Source organism: Pyrgilauda ruficollis, unplaced genomic scaffold, assembly GCF_017590135.1.
Source record: "Pyrgilauda ruficollis isolate IOZ18807 unplaced genomic scaffold, ASM1759013v1 scaffold169, whole genome shotgun sequence".
In the NCBI taxonomy this organism is placed as follows: Eukaryota; Metazoa; Chordata; class Aves; order Passeriformes; family Passeridae; genus Pyrgilauda; species Pyrgilauda ruficollis.
In genome coordinates this window covers 646,447-667,593 of record NW_024515764.1, presented here as the reverse complement: position 1 = coordinate 667,593, position 21,147 = coordinate 646,447, and the positions used below count along the sequence as shown (strand labels likewise).

Sequence of the window (21,147 nt, the reverse complement as noted above, 5' to 3'; positions counted from 1 at the left end):
GCCAAAAGGAGTTTTGGCAGCAGCTAAGTATATGTCAAATTAAAGTGACCAAGCAACTACAGCTTCAAAAGTATTGAGTCAGTATGAACAAAATGTGCTGTCAAAACACAACATGTCAGAACTGAGCCCATCAGTTCGAGTTTACTTGATGACTATACATAAAATTACAGGTCAGGAGAAACACAGGAGATCTCAGAGGAGGAAAAAAAAGAAACCCTTGCTAATCAACCTTCAGTGTGGAAAGCAGAGTAATCTTACCCAGAAAAAAGGAGCATAAGACACCTGAGCTCTTCTCTCTCTTCTTCACAATTCTCCTCGTAACTTAAAAATGAAGTCTCATTAAAATTGGTCAAAGGTGGACTCACTCTTGGTTTGAGAGCCACATTTGCAAAAGAGGTAATATTGCTTTAAATCCCTCCCAGCAGCTTCCCAGCTGACAACAACCTGGCATCCAAAGACTAGGTAGGAACTTGGCAAACATACAGCATTTCTACAACAATATTTGCAACATAAAATGAAACAAACAAATAAAAAAGAATATCCCTTTCAAGTACTAGACAGTAAACAGGCCTTGCACTCCCACTCCCCTTTCCTTATTAATATTCAACAGTTTAAAATAAAGATGTACCAAAAAACCACCAGGGAATCCAGGGAATTCATTAAGCCTTCAGTATTTCAGTTCACCAGTCTCTGATTTCCAGTCAGCTGAAACTGGAAAGTCATTACTTCAGCTACAGCCCAGGTCAGAGGAAAGACTAATCTCAGACTGACTAAGCTGCCAGATTCCAGGTTCAGGATGAATGCAGGGTGGTTGGGGAATTATAAGAGAGAATAAGTAGAATGCAGTATCTTAATTAAGGAAAAACAAACAACCTGTGCCAACAAACAAGGACACGTACTCGGGCAGCATAAATCAGTGTTACTGAGCAGGAGCCACTGGAGCCACTCAGAGTGAAAACTGCACAGAGCAGGGCACAGAAACCACTGAGCCTCCTGTTCCTGCATGTTTAGGTCAGCTTGATATTGGAGAGATGCTCCAAGTGTGAATTCCACACATCCTTCACCCCCTGCCAGCCCAAACCCAGGTGAGTACCCAGCTACTGCCAAGGCTGCTCCAGAGGCCAGCACAGCTCTCAGCACACCATCCCCCCTGCACAAAAGTCAACATCATCTTTCCTGCACTGAGGACAGGAAATTGTTGCCAGCGAGGGGAACTCCATGGGAAGTGTGCAGAGACAATATCCTGCTTGGTGCATCCCCACAGCTTCTCAAAGTGGTCCCAGATTTGCTGCTGAATCCCCTGCCCATATCCCTGCCTGAGAAATCCCCTCCTAACTCAGCTCCCAGCTGCTCCCAGCACTGCCCATCCAGCAGGAACTGCTGCTCCTCCTGCCACTTTGGCTTTATTAAAACACTGCAACCAGACAAGCAGATCTTTGCAGGGCTTTTCTTTTCTGGGTTTGGGTTTTTTGTTTTTTGTAGGTAAACTCCAAAGTGGCACAGAGATTATAAACTGCAGCCTGGTATTTGGGGAAAGCCTTTCCCTCAGTGCTGCAGCGAGGAGAGCAGACAGAGGTTCTACCAAAACCAAGAGAGATCACAATCAAATAAATGGAACTGTTCAAAAACATTCTCTTGAGTAGGTGATGTTACTGCAGCTTATGGACATTTTGTCTTCCCTCGTCAGAAAAGCTGGCTTGCTAATTTATGGGCAGAGTGGGAAAAGCAGAGGGATACAGACAGACACAGAATACTTAAAACAGGCCTCAGAATGGAGACAAAGCTCCCCTTTCACCTCCTGCTGCTATTTACCATCTGGGATCCTGAAAAGGGGGTGATGGGTAGTTTTGTGATAGGTTTGGCAAGGGGCAGGACATTTAGGATTTTCTATGTGTAACGAGGTCATGTGTCAGCGCCTTTGCAGCACATGGGAACACCATCCAAAAGAAGGTTCAACAAAGGGGTTGCCCTGGCTGAACTGGAAAGAAATTCTCTTTAAAAATATCCTGGCACCAGTGCAGGATCTTACTAAGATTAGTAATAATAATAAATTTGCAGAAAATGCCTCCAGAATGTAGCTTGGGAAAGGACAGAAAAAAAAAATCAAGGAATGAACACATGCAATTAAAAGTATTTTATATTATTCTATTTTTAGAAGTAGTATGAAATTATAGAGCAAAATGAAAATTCTGAATCACAGCATTTACACCTCTGTTTGGAAACCAAAGAGGTCAGGTCACTCCATGTTTTTTTGTAACTTCTGCTTTCTTGAGTCTCTTACAATGTGCTTAGGAAGTAAGACCTGAACAGGCCACTCTGAAATGTGATGCAAGTCTGTGGAGAGGGAGAAGTGCTTTGTATTACAGGATTCTTTGATATTTCCACTAATATTGGGGGTTGGGGTGGTGGAGATAACTCAGGATTTCAGTCTCTGCTTGTAAGAAGTGTAGTGGTTTTATTCTTTCTTTTTGATCGCTTTGTTTCACAAAAGCAATTTACAAAGAGCAGTTACATGAAATGAGGACTCCTGTCTTCATAAAGAGAATTATTAATAGGGTGAATTTCCCATCACAGGGTGCTACAGTAAATCTTTAAACAGGATCCTTTAACCCAAGGACCTGAAAGTAACATGAGCACCCCAGCCTTTTGCCCAGACTGGATGTCTGCTGACTGAAGTGATTCTAACAACCCTCCTACTGCAGACAATTCAATCTGTGCATTGAATTATTTAAAATCTGTTCTCTACAAGATGCCCAGATGTGAGAATTAGTCACTAGAACTAATGCAATACTTTCCTACCCATGTGTCTCAAACTCCTGCTTGATAGAAACCCCATTTTCAAGTCTAAAAGTTCTAAACCCAGGATGTCACTACTACACCACCACCAACACAGAGTTAAAGGCAGCTTGTGCAGTGTGGAAGACAAAATTTCACAAGGTACTGATGGGGAATCATAAAGTAATGTCAGTGCTAGAGAAGAGAACCTTTAAAGCAATCACTGTAAATCTGGTGCAGTGCCCTGGATGTGAAAGTGTTCTTGTTCCTCACCAGCCTCTCCTCCATGCATGCACATCACAGATCCAAAACTAGAGTCAGGCAGCAGTAAAAGGACCAGAGCTGGCACACTGCCACGAGATACAGATGGACACCTTCCAGAGCTCAGGATGGCTCCATCCCACAGCCTGGGTCAGGCTGCAATCAAACCCTTGGGCCAGAAAGCCACAGAGCCACCCCCTGCCACCAAGGATCTGTGGTGAAGCCACGGAGCTCAGTGGTCCTGAGGCTCCTTCAGGCAATCCCTGCCCAGCTCCCGACACCCAGCCCCTGAGGTTTCCTCCCATGGCATCTCCAGCTGCAGAAGGAGCAGTGGGGCACCTTGAGGAGCCTGGGATCGCTGAGCACACTCAGCCTGGGCACGCTGGGCACTGGGACTGTCCCAAACACACTCCTCCTGCTCTGGTCTCAGGTCACCAACACAAACCAGCCCTCGGTGTCAAACAGAGCTACAGCAGCCCATGATTTTAGAGTTTTGATGCAGGTATGAGTGGTGAGAGAGGAGCAGGTGGTTCCACATCAGTCCATGGCAGTTTCTCACCCTTACACCAAAGACAAGGCCAGCAGCCAGCACCTCCTGACACACAATCAGCAGGGATCTGCACATCCCCCAGCCAGCCTCACCCACCCAGGTATTCCACAGGAATAGCTGTGAAATAAAATATATGGAATATATGTGAAATAAAAACTCACCAGGTCTGGTATCAGCACAAAAATCTTGTTTGTACCAAGACTGAGTGACCTGCAGCACTGCAATCCCTTCACACAGCCACAGCCTGGGCTTCTGCAGGGCTGCAGAAAAGCACCTTGGCCAGACAGAACATGAAATAAAAGCCACCATTTAACAGAATCATGACTACTACATGAGGCTGCTACTGATACTACTATAATGGTGTCACCTAGCTGCAAAAAAACCCAACAAATAAATGGCTTTTCACTCCAAAATTCCTGAGTTTTTTTCTGTATGTGTTGTTCTGCTCTGAGACAATAGCCATAGTTCTGCTTTGTCCTCCCAGTTTTGAAAAGAGCTGCAGAAGGAGGGGGACACATGCACACAGAGGTTAAAGGCACTGGACAATGCTCAGGATTGGAAAATGTTACCAAAAAAATAAAATAAATAAATAAATATAATCACAGTTTTGATAGTTCTGTGGAAGAAAAAAAAAAACCTTAGCAAATTTGCAACAAAACTGTTAAGTAATTAAGGCAAGACACTTCACACATGAACTTAAACTGCTAATTAAATCCCCCCTGCTTAATTGACTAGATTTGCATATCATTCAGTGAGGAATGGGAATGGCTTGGGCATTACACAAGCACTTCCTTGTACAGGAAGGCAGCTCAGTAACATAAACTAAGTTATAAGACAAAAACAATGCCAGTTTCTGAATGAAACAGAAATTTTCAGGAGAGATTTTCAACGTGGTTTTGTGAGGAACATGAGAACAGAACTCACTGCAAGCAGTTACTACTCCAGTAGTAATATTCAGAACTACAGCAAATGTTTTATATCTGTTCCATTTCCCTGCTATTTAACCCATTATCACTATCTGCTCATCTATACAAAAAATAAGTTTACATCCAGCAGAATCCATTTCTACTTGGAAAACCCCAATGCCTTCATTTCAATAACCACAGGAGAAAAACATCAATGTCTGTCCCTCTCTACCACTAAACTCAGTGTGAATTTAAGGAAGGTTTGAGCAAACTTCCAGACTGTAGCAGCAAAAAACCACTTTGATTCTTAAGATCAATCACAGCCAAGGAAAATGTGTAATTATCTGCCATTCCCATCATTCCCAAATGACCCAAAGTGTGCAGAAGCCCTGCTCCGAGGAGTTCAGATGATGTTTTTTACAGTGGGTAAAGACTCAGAGTCAGGAACACAACTTCCCCACACGGTAGAAAACGGTTGTAGGAGTTCCTTTCAATAATCAGCTTTTCAAGTGAGAGTTCTTACACCAATGTGCACATGAGCACCTGGAGAATCAGGGCCATTCTGGCATTCCAGTCTCCAAAAGAAGAGTGTAGACCATAACATCTCACCATGTTGTGTGGAAGCTGGTGTCACATCAGCTGATTGCACATTCCATTCACAGATATTGATAAGGAGATTTTTTTTTTACTTCAGCTTGTATCTTAAAAATAAATAAAATCAATTCTTTATCTCATTTTTAAAAGGTTCTGTAAGTATTTGAAACATTAATATTCTCCCTAACAAAGCCAGCAGCTGCTCTGCCAGTCTGTGACATGGATGGTTTTGTTAAAAGGTTTTCATGTGGGGTTTTTTCAGTTCAGTGTGCTTTGCATATGAAACAGGACATTTCCCCACCCTCCACCCCCATTCCCTCCTAATCCAGAAGGGACCTTACTTCCTCCCTCTCAAACAAGCAGCTCATTCAGCAAAAGGGAAATCCCGAGATGCACTCGGGCACAGAGCCTAGAGAAGGAGAAAAAAACCCAAACCAACAAACCTAACAACAAAAACACCACCGCACTCCCCAAAAAAAAGAAGAGCTACCAAGTGTGTCCAAACCAGCAGGAAGAGGAGCAACAGAGCTGGTAATTATGAATTTACTTCTGCAAACTTCTCCTTTGGGACATGGCTCTGCCCTGCTGGTCTTTACCAAATTTTTCAGGGCTGCAATTCTCCTCTGGCCCTGCAGTGACACATCCCAGAGCTGCAGCTCTCCCCTGCCCAAGCAGGAATCACAGATTGGAGAAGCCTTTACCTGATGGCTGAGAGTGAATTTGGATCAACTCAATTGTTACTTTGCCATGAAAATCTGAGGTAAAATTTGTTTCTGGCTTTAAAATGAAAACAAAAACCTTTTCTTAGTTAAGATATTGGTTTGAGCAGGATCTGTGTGTCTCCATATTTCTCCTCCCTGAGACTTTGTGACATCACAATTGTCTCCAGCAGTTTATTCTGATGTCACAGGGGATTAAGATTTTGGCTGAGGGAGCAAAAAAGCTCGAAAGATAGGGGGATCTAATTAATAAGAGATTTTTTCCAAGCAAAAAAACCTTGAAACATACAAAAAATATAGCTATTTCAATGTAAGGGTTTCACATCTGCCAAGATGGGATCCAGCTGCTCTTTTACAAGTACATGAATGAGCATCCCTCTTAGAAACAAAGGAATATATGGAGTTGTATGTGACTCTACTGAAATCAAATCATGTTATAATAAGAGAAAACTGCGCCAATAAATTAGTCCAGCTAACAAGGCCAAATTTGATAAAATGTTTTAGAAACCTCAATTATAAATTTGCATGTAAATTTGTAAGAGCAGAATTCAAATGCTGAAATAGACATCTGAAAAGAAAACCTCCACTGAAATTTTCACTTGCAACATCTCAGCAGAATGTGGCCCTCAAACTATTGCCAGTCAGGAAAACCTGGGCACATTTGGGAGTGATTTCCACATTTTAATAAATCTGAAGCAGTCCAGTGACCTCAGTGGAGTCAAACCACAGAGGCTGCACTGAGGCACTGGGGGCTCCATGGCAGGGTCTGGGGCAGGCAAGCTCCAATTTCTTCCCTTTCAGACCCTGCAGCACTGATATCACACAGATTATCCTGGCTGCATCCCAGCCCAAAGAACTGAGGAGAGACCCTCAAGGTCTGGACCACCGGGACATTTGGAATATTCTCTTTTCTCTCCCAAAGCTCACCAGTCTGAGTGCACGGACCAAGCAGTGATGGCACAGCAGCCTGGGCTGCTCACACAATTCCCAGAGATGATCCAGGGAAGATGCTCCTGCTGCAGGTTCCCCACAAAATAACCCAAAACAAGGGAAACGGAGAGAACGCTGCGATTCTCTGGTAGCACTTCTGTCCCATGTTTGTGACTCGGTGATTTAAGAGTCCTCTGGGTCACAGAATTAGGAGCTGCTGCCAGGATAAAAGCGAGGCAGTTGTGCAGCACAGCATGGAAACGCAGGTGGAGCAATAATCCCCGGGAGGGAATGCGGTGGAAGCGTGAGCCCACAGCTCCAGCCCAGCTCCTCCCAGCGCCCCCGAGGAGTAACCGGGACAGAGATGCGCAACATTCTCCATCCCCAAACTGCTCAAGCCCAACTAAAGCCAAGCGTGACGATCTCTACAAATGCAAATGGCCCAAATGCCAAGACTAACATTTCTAAAACCTAATTCAACTCTTTCATTTCTTAGCTGCAGGCCCTTTGCTGCCACTCCTTTTTTCCACCCAAACAAAAGACTAAAGGGATGACTCAAAGCAACTTGAATTTCAAGCTGAAGCCACAAAGCACTGAATGCCTCATCTTTAACATTAAACAGGTGTGCAGATGATATTCTTTCAAGCCTCATCACAGCCAGGTTAATTGCTCAAAAACTGCAAAAAGACCAAATTTACTTAAAAGACACATGAATAAGTTAATGCTACAAATAATGAAGCAAGTCATACAACAAATACAAGCATATGGTAGTTAAGGCACTGCCTACTCCCTCTACCTCTTCTTCCCCTAAAAATTACAGATTTTGTATTCAAAATTTTATATAATAAAAGTATAAAACTCTACAATAATTAAAATATAATTTTATTTTTTCCTTCAGAGCTCAGTAGTCCTCAACACAATACCTTTGCCCTAGACTCAACAGGGCAAAAGAATGACCAATTAATCCCTTATAAAAATATTTTTGCAGAAATGGTTTTAGAAATTAAGGTTTTTGAAAAGGAGCACTGAATTTGCAGGCTGTGAGGGCTAAGGCCTTTGAGTAGTAGTTCTGCATATTCACTGATAGTAAAAAAGAGCACTTTACTCCACTTCTGTCACTGTTTGCCACTGAAAATGGCACAAAGGTTATTTGGCTCCACTGGTTTTACAAAAAACTACACTGTTGTGGCAAAAAAGGGGCAAAAAGCCAAATAAAACGAAATCTTTGGCTATTTAAGGACAAGGACTCATTGCATGCCATGTTTCTTACCAGTGACTGAATGGGAACAAAGAAATATCAATAATGGACCTGATGCTGCAGTCTGGGCTGCTGTGAGGTTGATTTACTTCTCCCAGCAGCTCTGCACCCCTCTAAACACAGTTATTTCAGAGGAATATTTCTAAATTATACCAGCACAGATGAGATAATTCACTGAATAAACTGGAACTGCCAGTGGGGAGTTAAGAATGGCAATTTTATTTTTTTTTTTTTTGGATAACACTCTGTTATCTTTCAACTCAGATGAGTTTTCCAACTGTGGAATGATGGTGCTTCAGAAAAGCCTGTTTATCATATAATTCTTCATAACAAAGTGTAAGTCTAAAATTCATTACACCAGTGATGGTTACTGAAATCAAACCGTATTTTAGCCCGAATATTGTGCATTTTCTGCCTTTTTTTAGCCCACTACTCTGTATAAAAGCTGTAAAACTTATTTTACTGCTATGAACAGGTAAACCTGAGCAATCTTGAAGATATTGTAGGGTAAAAAAATATGGAACCTAGAAAAATTTAATACTTAGTTTTTTAATTATTTAAAGTAATTCACTGCTTCTAATTGGTACTATTGCAACCTCTGTGTGGGTAAGCAGCAGGATGCCTGTGCAACTTGTATTTTTTATTACTCAGCAGAATTAATTCTGTGATCCTGGAAACAGCAGCTCCCAGCACTATGAGTGCAGCACTCCAGAATTCCACAGGGAGGGAAAGAAAGTGACTCTCCCAAAGGCACTGGAAATTCAGGAACAGCTCTCCAGACCCGTGGCACCCTCTGGCATAGGTACAGGTGCCAGGACACGGTCACACAATTAGCCTCACACACAATTTCACTCTGAAACAAGGAGTTGTTTCCCTCTCTTCAAGTTCAAAAAATGCTCTTGACTGCAGTGCTTTCTTATCCTGGGACACAAACCTTGATTTTGCTCAAGGGCAGCAGGAACTTCCTCACTAAATGGTCAAAGCATACCAAGAGCAGCATTACACAGCATTCAGGGTGGTGATCAGGGGCTGGACTCAGGATCTCAGAGGTCTTTTCCAGCCTCAATGATTGTGTGATCCTGTGAAATCCAACAAGTGAAAGAAAACACTGCAGCAGATATGCATCAAGAATGCTGCAGAGCCCAGAACATCCCACACCATATGAGTGATCTACCTGGACAGAAATCAGCACCTGTAATACAGGTAATGTGAGAAGTGGAGGGGGAAGAGGACTTCATAAAAATGCATGATATGACAGTGAAAAGATATAAAATGGTTTTTCTTCCAACCCCAACAGATGTTGTTCAATTAAGGATGCAAATAAATCACCCTCTGCATTGCGAGTCAGAAAACACACACATAAAAGCTTTCTAAATACATTTCAGTTTAAACTTGCATAATTCTCCCAGTGGAGAAATCATCTTCAACTTATGTAATCCTTAGAAAGAGACATTATTACATACAATTCTGCGCCACTAAGAAACAAGGAAGGCATATCTAGAAAAGAGGTGCACCCACACACGATTAATGATATGGGTGTGGAGGGAACAGAGGGGAAGAGCTGGAGCAGGGCTGCAGAGCCCCGAGTCTGGTGTTTCCACAGAGACTGAGCTGAGCTGAGAGCGAGCTCCAGGGGCTGCTCCCCTTTCACCAGCCAGAACTGTCTGTTATACTTAACCCAGACTTCCGAACACTTGATATCCTGTCTGCTATTTCAATGCCCTTACTCAATGTTTCAGACAGACATTACACAAACTGGCTGGTGAAAAGGGTTGAGAAACCAAGAAGCAATCCAAGTCAATGACCTTATTCTATAAAACGATACCACTGAGTGAACAGCGGGTGAGGAACAAAGCACAGGGTACCACAGCCCCCGAATCCATCACTGGAATCTTCCCCAGGAAAAGACAAGCACCAGGCTCTACCTTATCTTCTTGATATTGCTGCTGCCTTTTAACCCTTAAAGGCTGAGCAGTCCTTGTGCTTCCAGTGGTACAGATTCTCATACCAAAACAGAAAAAGCTTCCTTTTTTTTTTTAAAGAAAAAACTACAGAAAATCAAACATACAAGTCCCGTTTTCTACAAAGCATGTGCAAAGGTAACTGTACATAAATCAATAAACAACAAAGCCAGAACCCAGGTTATTGATTAGCTCCTTTGCTGTTTACCTCCAGCATACACAATGATGCTGCAATTTTTACACACACAGAATCTCCAGCCTCATGTACGTTTTCCCTGACACTTTAAACAGGACTGTTGGAACAAGGCTGCCTGAGTTAGGATGGCAGGACCTGCCTTATTTCCCAGAACATATGTCTGTGCAGCTTATCAGGGTGTGTTAATATGCATCCACTGCTTGGAGAAGCCTAATTTTACAGGATAGCAACCAAACCATAGATGGAGGCGATGATAACAGCTCCACACATGGGAATTCCCATTGGCTCCCAGAAGAGCTCTGTCCATCACACAATGACAGGATCAGAGCTCAAATTAGTATCAGTGTTTTCGTCACCTCATCCAACCTAAAGTCAAAGCAAAATCGTTATCTCAGAGGAGAGGGGCCAGTCTCTATCAGCCAGCAGGATTCCCCAAAGCCATGGAAAGCTGCACACTCAATCTACTGCTCCTGATGTAACTGTGAGGCCACGTTTACAGTCCTTGAATTTGCATCAGCAGAAAAGGCTGCTCCTTATGCTAACCTTAGACCTATTTCCCCATTAATAAAAAATAAAATAAAACAAAACATAACTGACAAATCCTAAATACAGGAAGAGAAGATCTCTAGCGCAACCTTAAAACCAAATCTTGCATGTAGTGACCAACAGACAAGGCTCTTTCAGTCTGAAGCCAGTTCCCAGTTGTCCCATTCAGGGAGATCCACTAGGATCAGAGCACCAAGTGTCTTCTACACCAAATCCTCATTAATGAGCAAAATAAAACTCTGCAGTAGCAGAACTACAGGGTCAGCACAGTCCTGTAAATCCAGCTAAGGCCATAAACTCAGTGAAGCCACCCTGCCTCAGCACTGGGACGTTCTGGTTCAGATCTGCCCCTGGTCTCTGCCAGCCAACACACAGGAAGGAGTCTGATACACACGAGTCTGCTGTGGTTTGTGGGTGAACTGGTTCCAATTACTGTGGGCTGATTTCTTGAGTGGGAGCTGTAGAACCGGCCCCAAAGCCCCAAACCTTCAGATTAACCTGCTGTGTTCCAGAAGATCTGGAGCAGGTGATTTCAGTGATGATCTGAGTCTGATTCTCTATGCTGATAATGAAATTTAAGGTGTACAAGACTGCACAAGGTGTAAAGGAGGAGGGAAGGGACCAGAGAACATTTTTTCAGAGCAAACTTGTTTCTCTGAAATTATTTTCCAAGAATATACACTGCCTGTATTAAAGAGAGAGGAATAGCATTAAAAAAATTGGTGCTGATTTATTAATTCATAATACACATTACCCAGATACACAAAACATACACAAAGGAGATATTATCTGATACAAAGTATCATTAACACACGTGCTCCAATTGACATATTTCAAACAAAAACATGCTATATTCCTACATTTTAAAGTAATGCTTCCTGTATGAGAAGATCAATTTGAATTAAGTGCTCTACGGCCACTCAGCTAAAATAGATCAGCCTAGTAATTGACAGGATTCTATCAATAGATTCTCAACAATCCAGTATAAGTCATTTTTGTCTACTTTTTTTCCCAAGATCCCCCTATTGGATTTGGTGTAACTCTTCCATGACAGTTCCCTCTTAAAAAAGAATTACAGAGTCAAGTCCAAAACGTGCTTTAAAATTAAACCAAAACAACCAAACCAAGCCAAATATATATATTTTAAAAAAAATTATCTGTGTCTTAATACTGCACACATGGAGACACAGCTCCTCATGTGATGGCAAAGCAGTCTGGCCAGCTGAGCCAGCAATGTGAGTTCAATCACCAGTGATCCCCAGTAAGAACCAGCCCACTCCTTCTGCACTGGGGCCACTCAAACCCTTCCCTTCCGTGAAATAACTCTGCCAGTAGACGAACATACGGCGAGTTTTTCATCAGACTGGACACAGCATCTGTGCAGACACCCAGAGGCCGTGGCTGTGGCCCTGGAGCCCCCTGCTCTGGCAGTGCTGGGGTGCAGATAAGGAGCGAGAGGCTCCAGCCCTGCTGCGCTGCCCGGACACGCTGGGAGCAGCCTGGCGCAGACGCCTCCAGATGCTTTTACAACACCAATGCAAAGGCGCCTCTCAGCAAGTGCAAACACACCCTCCCGGGTCAGCCAGCCCCAGCCAGCGATAACCAGGCTCACAGCCTGCCAGGGACCAGGTGTCGGGCTCCCAGCACATCCAAAAAACGAGCGCTGTTTACACTCATCTTCAAAGCGTGCTACTGTTTGGGCAGAACACACGCCCAAGCCCGAAACCACAGAAATGGAGAGGCAAGCGAGACAGCCCAGACAATGGAGGGAGAGGCAGAGGTTTAAATATTTTAGGCAGCGATTTTCAAAAGCAGAGATTGCATATAATTCCCACCCTAATTCAAGAGAACTGACTTGAGGAACTTAGGAACTTTTCTGGAGCAAGAGAGAGCCGTGGTTGACTCAACACCATGAGATCATTGGCAGCAAACTCTTTTGTCCAACACACATGCACGTACCTGCTGCTTTGTTCTCGATCTACAACATCTGTAAAACTGTTTGCACGCCTGGGAAAAACTGCTGATGTTTGCTTAAACACTGTCCTCTCCCTGGGTACACGGGATTTCATTCAAGCTGGTGTCACTTTTGAAGTTCAACTTTCAAGCTGTAAAAGACTTCTGAATTAAACTACTATCCCAAGATGCAATGATTTTGTTTTAGAGACTTCTAAACTTTTACTGGAGAATCTCTAAAACAATTCTTGAACATCAGATAGAACACACGACTTCAACATTCCATGGGAAAACAACTGGACTTCCAGTTGTCAGGAAAAAATTTTGCAACAGTATTTTTCACGTCAGTTTCTACCAAGAGGAATAAATCCATCCTGCAGTCTGCCAGGGAATAAACTCAGAATCGCTCTGCTACACCCACCACAGGATATACCCATTAACAAATAAAGGTTACTACTGCCAGAAGGCAGGACTTTAGGATAAGACACACATTCCAGCTCTACTCCTGCAGCCTTTCAGGTGGCCATAAAGCACAGCACAGCAACCACTGGGCAGCACCTAAAAGCCCACGTCCTCCCTCCACCCGCGCCAGCGCCGCGCTGCTCCGCTCGCAGCAATTTGGGTTCTTTGATTCTGCTGCACACTTGACCTGGCTAAACCTTCCTCCAGCTGAGCGAGCTGCATGTTGTGGCAGCGCTGGGTTGGGAGGCATTGTGAAATAAAGTGGGAGGCCTCATGTGCTCATTTGTGTGTCAGTACCCAGAATGCTGCTTCTGGCTTCCAGCTACTTCATAGAAGTGCTGCTGGGACTTGAACCGTGGGAACACGGCAGCGCTGGGTGTGTGGGTGTGCTCACACGCGTGCAAGGACAGCTCTGCCTCTCCTGGGCCCTGCTCACAGCCAGTCCTGCTCACGGTACAGATGTCTGGCACACAGGTGGGGAATCTCAAAGTGCTGTCAAATGTTGCTCGGTTCCGTATTGGAGAAAAAGGGTTCGAAATAGACACAGCTGAACCCACCCTCCTCTTCTGGAAATAGCAACCAACAAAGCCTTCAGGGCTGCGTCTGAACTAATTCTGTGCGAGTGGAGCATCCTGATGTGAGGCAAGCAGGGAGCTGTCTGCCACACGGGACTGGAGAGCAGCGCCACAGACACACCGAGGCCACGTCGGTCCCACAGGAGAGCACCAGGCACCAGGAGCTGAGCCCAAGAAAAGGCTTTGGCACTGATGCTGGATTTCTAGGACCCTGTTTTGCAACCCCACCAGGTTATTCACATTTTTAATTTCCAGAAATACTCCAGAATTTCTCTTGGTTGTGCTCCACACCAGTAATGGTGGATGAGATGAGGCAGGCAGGGAAACAGGACACCCCCCCAAGTAAAAGCCATGTTGGTGCAGAGAGAAAGCAAAGCACAGCAAACCCTGCATGGGAAGGTGGAACACCCAGTGAAGGACACAAAGTCAGTAAAATGGAGAAGTTATACTGCTCAAGAAAAGAAAGAGCTTTGGGAAGCGGCATCAAGGTGAAAGAGCCTATGGGAGGTCAGTTACTCATCCAAGCATGAACAAGGAGGCTATAAAACCCAAAATTTTAGAATAGTGTAAGGAATGTCACTGAGGCCTTTTTGGTCCCTGCTCTAGTGGGAGGCCCCAGCTGTCACAACTCCCTCCAGCTTTTGGTTAAGACCCTTTGCTGACTTCACACAGGTCTGGACAAAGGGCTCTTCTGCAAGTGGCAAGACCAGGCAACAGGAGTCTTGTTCAACCAACACAGCTGACAGAGAGAGGAGATCTCTGCATCTACACATCCATCTCCTGGTATAGAAGGATGGATATGCACTACAGATACTTGATGTAGAGAGAAATATGCACTGGGAATGAAATATCTAGGAAAAGCTATGCCTTGTAGCAAAGCTTTAAAACCACGCCAAGGAAAAAAAAATGAAAAAAGGCAGTTCTGCCACTACGCTGAATCTGCACCAGGGGCTTGTGCCAACCCAGCTCCTCCATTTAAGTCAGACCCTTAAAAGGCAGAGCTGTGCTGGCAGAAATCTCCAGACCTCATCACAGAAACCTCATGGAGACACATAAAAAGGTCAAAACACTCACTGCTGCTTAAACAGACATAAAATTGGTCATATGCATCCCATGCTACCAACATACTACCAGAGCCCCAGGGAAAACACACCACACAAAGCAATGTGTGTACACACACAGAGAAATAAATAAATTGAGAAACTGAAAAAAAGGCCACTCCTGAAAGCAGAAAACCCAATATCTGACACAGCAGCTTATGGCACACCAGGCACACGAACACCTCTGTATGAAACAGAACAAAGCAAAGCTGAGATCTACATCAAAAAGAAAGCCCACCACAAAGACACATGTGTTTCACCCTTTCATCCCCAGACAGCCAGAGCCTCACAGACACACAAAACCCACACAGGATTTAACACACACGGAATGCGACCATCCTGTCATTTCCTCACTAGGCATCTAAACTTTACTCCAATGTTACTTGCCCCTGGCCACAGCCTACCAATCTTAGAGTCTGATTAAATCTCTCCATAATTATCTGCACACACTGCTCCAACACAAATGACCTTAGCATATGATATCCGTTGGCTAAGCCCAATGGAAAAAGACTTCAGGAAAAGGAAGGATAAGCGTACAAAACTCTACCAGCACCGTCAGGGTCTCCTCAGGACTGCACTGCTTTAATACAAGAGTCCTGAAGGCCTTGGAACTTAATATGAGATAAAACATTCTGTTTTCCCTACCCCACTGTCTGAGCACACACCACTCTATTCTTGCCACCTCACTCCTTACCACATTCCAAATGAATTTATGCAGGAGACTTTAGCATTTCATGATGGATTTCTGGCAAAAATTTCCTTGCACAATTTTTGGTGTTCACTATTAGGTGTCTTCAATTCACTCTGCACTCCAGGTAGATTTTGGAGGGTGAGGGAAGAGTGTTTCTCGTGTTCTGAACTAGGACCTATAAAAGGGTCCCAAAAAAAACCTGAGGCACAGCCAAGATTTAGTAACCTTTTCTTGTTCTCCTTCTGCAGCCTCACCTGGGGTGTTGGACAGATGATGCAGTTGAAGAGGACACTGAAAAAGCCTTACAAGAAAAGGAAAGCACTTCTCTACTAACATTCATTTTAGACTCTGGAAATGACCAAGCCAGAGGAACAGGACCTTTCTACAACAAGAATGTGGAGATTTCTTCATCTTACTTCCTAAACGAAGCATGCTCTAGAAAATTCCTTTCCTAGCACAAAAATGTCTCCAGTTTGAGAGCCATATTCTCCTCTCACATCCATGTAGATCTATCCCACCATTCCATCTCGGCACATGACTGACGGAGAATAGACAAGCCATTAAAAACACATCCACCTCCAACCACGGGGATAATGTGCCTCATTACAGCCCAGCTTTGTCACAGCGTCCTGACACTCCGGGGAGGAAAAGGAGGGGTGAGGACAAGGACTGAGCCGGGGGCCAGGAGAGAAACTGGAAGAGTGAGACTCTGCTCCTTAATCCAGAAGTGTGCAGCCCGGTCAGATGGGCTCACTAGGCCTCCTAGTCTGCTGGAATTACTGTACTGTTTGCACAGCATATTTTTTTTTAATCTGTGGTTTGCTTGGGCATTTTTGTTGCACTTTTTTATAAATAAAAGCTCTACCTTAGTCAGAGTGTGTGTCTGCCCCTTTAAACAGGTATTTGGTAAGTTAATTCAAAATTTTCACAGTGAGCTTTAAACATCTTCTCTTTTCCAGGCTTGTGTATTGCCCTTCCACTCCAGACACAAAACCCCAAAGTTTAGAAATCTCTGACAGAGAGAGGCAGAGCCCAACCAACAAACCTGCAGGGGAGAACTCGGGAGGCAGGAGTTTGTTTTCCCCTCGCACGGGGGAAGGAGCAGGAAGCAGAATTGCTCATCCCCAGCCAGTTGCACCATGCAGGAGCCAGACAGACATCCCGGTGTCTGCGAGTCCCCAAGGCCTTGTGGCACTGCTGCCCATGGAGCAGGACCGGTGCCAGATGCCAAGGCAGCCTCCCACCCACACACCAGGGATTCTGGGATCTAAAGGCAGCTCAGACTGAAAGAAAAACAAGTGGCACCTAAAAAAAAATGTGCTTTAGCTGTCTGGCTCAGCACAGCACGGCATGGAATACCTTAAGGAGCTGCTGCAGCTGGCCCTAGACAGAGTCATTTGCTGGATGTATACATAATCCAATATATAAAAGCCTGTCTGCTGGGGAAATTTAGGCTCCACAGGGATACTTAAAAAGCAAGGACTTCTCCATTCACGTTCTGAACACTTCATCTATAAACCAGTAACCTGCACTACCGGCACAATTTTTTTTCTTAACAGGCACATTTTATTTCCATACAAGCACTGAGAGCATTCAGCCCGCACCTCCATCCCTGGCGACACTCAAGCGACCAGAAAAGTGCATGGACTTGTGTGTGGAGCCATCAGCACTTGTTCCCTTTTTCTGGCTTCTTCCTTGCCGGCAGTGCCTTGAGTGAAGAAACCCTTGAAGACCCGAAATCACCCACTGCCAGATAAAGTCTGGGGCAGCGTGATGGGCTTCAAAGATCAAGGTCCACGCATAGTAAAATACAGAAATACACATACGTAATTTAAACAAACTCCAACCACCGTGGTCAAAACAGAGAAATAAAGGTGCCATCTCGAGCACTGCTCCTCCACAGTGACACACACGCGGGGAGAATGGAGAACACGATTAAAATTGCTAAAGGACTCCAAGGAAAAGCAGCTGGTAACAATGTGGGGATATCGACGAATGTTACCGAAATTCCCCCCGCCCCCTTTAAAATTACAGGCACCACTTACCCGGGGGGCTTTCCTCTTGTATTTGTTGTTATAGTCAAATTTTTCTTTCATTTCATCTAAGAGCTGGCCCAGTCTAGCTTTCTCCTCTTTCCCAGTATAATCCTGGCTGAGGAGGATATAGGATCTCCAGTTTGCAGAGTCAAAGCCCCAGTGGCAAGTCCTGTTTTCCAGCGATTTGTGAGAGTGGACCACAAATTTGTGAGGTGGATACATGAGCCTGCAGTCCAAGCACTGGATGCAGGCTGCGCTGGGGTTACTGTAAAGCTCTGGCACCAGAAGTCCCTTACACTTCCCAAAGCACTCATGATACACCTTGAAGCTCTTCTCCGTGAGCTCCAGCTCAATTGTGCTAGAGAATTCCTTCTTGCAGTGGGGAGGATAGGTGCCACCATAAAGCAAGGCGTTACAAAGCCTCTCAGCATCAGTTTTCGTGATGAGCCCGCAGGAAGGAGCGGAGAAGGGCAGGATGCCCATGACTTTGAGGATTTCCAGCTGGTCAGCAGTGCATCTGGAGCAGTAAATATGTAGCTCATCACACACCGAATTAATCTGCTGCAGGGAGAAGTCCCTGAGCACCGAGTTCAGGATCTGGGGCAAGCAAAGCCGCTTCTCTCCGCCCACCACGAAGCAGGAGATGGTTTCTCCTTCCAGGATGGTCTCGCACCTCTCCGTGGATCTGTCCGAGGGCATGAAGAAGGGACCAGGCATGACCGGAGGAGGCTGGATCGGGGGCAGATGCAGTACAGGTTCCGCTGGGTCTTTGCCATTGTCTTTCTTGTACATCTCCTGTGCCCATCGTGCTGAGAAAGCAGCAGGGCCACCCAGGGAGCTCATAGAGCTCAGATGAAACTGTTCCAAGGTCTTCTGCAGTCCTGGATGAGGCTGGAAGCTGCTTCTACTTACAGTCTCCATTTTTTAGTTTCTATTCCCAAAACAAACAGCAAAAATCCCCAGTTATCTTCCACCCTGGTGCAAATCCACTTAAGGGATTTTTTTAAGGAAAAAATATTAACAAAATAAAACAACCCACCCTTGTGTTTTTCCTCCTTCTCACTCAGCAATCCACTAACGGAGAGGAAATAAATCCTTTTGTATGCGTGTCTCTCTCTTCTTTCTTTTCTCTTGCTTCGCGTTACAATTTCAAACCCTCCAAGTCTCCAAGCTGCCCCGATGGAGCACAGAATCACGGCAAAAAGAGGTCTTCATCCGAGCACTCACCCCCTCAGCCAACCCCCAGGCAAACCAATCCCTCCTCCCACACCTCCAACACACACTCACTCACTCACTCACTCACACACACACACACACGCACACACACACACCACCCACAGAAACACAAAAAGTCTGTGCCACGCTCCGAGCACCCGGGGCTCAAATATGTTCTGGCGGCTGCTGCTTCTCTGCAGTGATCCCCCTTCTGTCCATATCCACCGAGGGAAGGCGCGGGGGAGGAAAGTAAAAAGCAGGAGGAGGCAGCACGCTCGTTCTGTGGAAGGAAGAACGCAGGAGAAAAGGCCCAGCTCTCCGGCACTGCCAAAGCGGCGCGGGGGCTCCGCACGGGAGAGGAGCGGCTCCGCTGCCCCTCGTGGTCCCTCTGCTCGGCCTGGGAGGGCTCCTCGGCTCTCGGTTCGCCTTCCTTCCCTTATTTCTGCCGGTGCTCTCGTTGTGCCGTGGGGAGCCGCGGTGAGAGCGCGCACATCCTCCCAGCTCCTCTTTCCAGCAGTGACTGAGAGTGCCTGAGAGCTGAGCTAATGCAGGCGGGCTCAGCCTCCCGCCCTCCGCCTCCCCCCCTCTGTTTGTTGGTGTCTGCCTCAGTCATTGAATCCCGGCCAAGAATGTGACCAACTCCCCGGGCCGGGCTCTTCCAGGAACAGCGCCCGCCTCCCCCTTCGTGCTGCGCCCAGACCGGCCGGGATGTGCCGGGATCGGCCGAGCCGAGCCGAGCCGAGCCGAGCCAGTCCAACCGAGCTGATCCAAGCCCAGCTGCGCCGAGCCGAACCGATCTGGGATGTGCCGAGTCCAGCCGAGCCGAACCGAACTGAACCGAGCCGAGCTATGCTGAGTGGTGCCGAGCCAAACCGAGCCGTGCCGAGCCAAGCCGAACCGTGCCGAGCTCAGCCGAACCGAGCCGAGCCGCTGCACGGGCGGGCGCGCGGCGCGGCCCCGGCGGCAGCGCCGGCGAGGGAGGGAGGGAGCGGGGGGGAGGATAAACTGCTGGGTTCACGGACCGCCGCGCCGCCAAGGAGGGGCGGTAGGGCGAGGGCTTTTTCCCTCTCGCCGCTGGATTTCTGGCAGCGGTGAAATGGAACAGGAGCGGGGAGCGGCGCTGGTCGCGCTCGCACGGGCACGGAGCGTGTGTGAGCACTCACGGCGCCCTGCCCGGCGTCAACTGCGGGCACACGCCCCGAGCCGACAGCAATCACAGGCGTGAGAGCGCAACTGATGGGCGACAACCGCGCGGGACGAGAGCGCATCCTCGGGGCGCCACGGGACACCGGAGCCCCCAACCCACCGAGCACTACAGGCGAGCGACACACGTGTGCTTCTCTGTCCCGACACACGTGTGCTCCCTTGCTCCGACACACATGTGTTCCCCGCTCCCGGCACACGTCACACGCTCCTTCCACCCACAGGCGACGCTCAACGCGTGGAAGGAGCGAGAGGCGCAACCGCAGCGCGGGTGGGCAGGGGCTGGGGCTGTGCGAGCCCTCGCTGGAGCAGGAAGGCAGAGGCAGCGCCAAGGCCACGCTGCTGGCACACAGGCGGGGCGGCTCCTGGGCTCCCACCTGCGGGCCGGGGCTGCCCGGTGTGTTCCGGAGTGTCCGGGGTTGCCCGGTGTGTTCCGGACTGTCCGGAGTGTCCGGGGCTGTCCGGAGTGTCCGGGCACCGAGCGCCCCCCGCACGGCGGGGACGGGCGCCCTCTACCGACCGATGAGAGATCACCGCGACCGCCCCGCACAACCGCGGCCGGGACACGGACACCACTGACCAGGGCACGGGCACCACTGACCAGGACACGGACACCACTGAACAGTGCACGGGAACCACTGACCACTGACCAGGGCACGGACACCACTGACCAGGGCACGGGCACCACTGACCAGGGCATGGACGTACACTGAGCATGGCACAGACACCACTGACCACTGACCAGGACTGACCAGGGCACGGGCACTACTGACCAGGGCACGGACACCACTGACCAGGGCACAGGCACTACTGACCAGGGCACGGACACCACTGACCAGGGCACGGGCACCACTGACCAGGACACGGACACCACTGAACAGTGCACGGGAACCACTGACCACTGACCAGGGCACGGACACCACTGACCAGGGCACGGACGTACACTGAGCATGGCACAGACACCACTGACCACTGACCACAGCACGGACAGTCACTGACCATGGCACCTACTGCTTGGGGCACTGACATATCCACTGTCCCTAGCACGGACACACACTGGCAGTAGCACAGACATACACTGTCCATTGCACAGTCACTGACCATGGCATGGACACCACTCACCACTGACCATAGCAAGGACACCCACTGACCATGGCACAGACCCCTAATCCCCATAGCATGGATATTCAGTGCCCACAGCATGGACACACACTAAC

The 21,147-nt window shown here is 47.0% G+C and overlaps 1 protein-coding gene across 2 annotated transcripts in view; it reads right to left on the bottom strand.

Moving 5' to 3' along the window:
• Positions 1-19,243, bottom strand: part of SKI (SKI proto-oncogene) — a 100,675-nt gene extending 81,432 nt beyond the window's left edge. Inside the window, exons 1-2 of one of the 2 annotated variants that reach the window (XM_041463656.1) lie at positions 18,552-19,243; positions 17,522-18,443 (exon numbers count right to left, since the gene is read on the bottom strand). In XM_041463656.1, coding sequence (XP_041319590.1) covers positions 17,522-18,433 — 912 coding nt within the window. In that variant the 5' untranslated portion in view covers positions 18,434-18,443; positions 18,552-19,243. Of the gene's footprint in view, positions 1-17,521 lie in introns of both variants that reach the window. The other variant, XM_041463655.1, reaches the window with a different exon arrangement.
• Between the last annotated feature and the right edge of the window lie 1,904 nt (positions 19,244-21,147).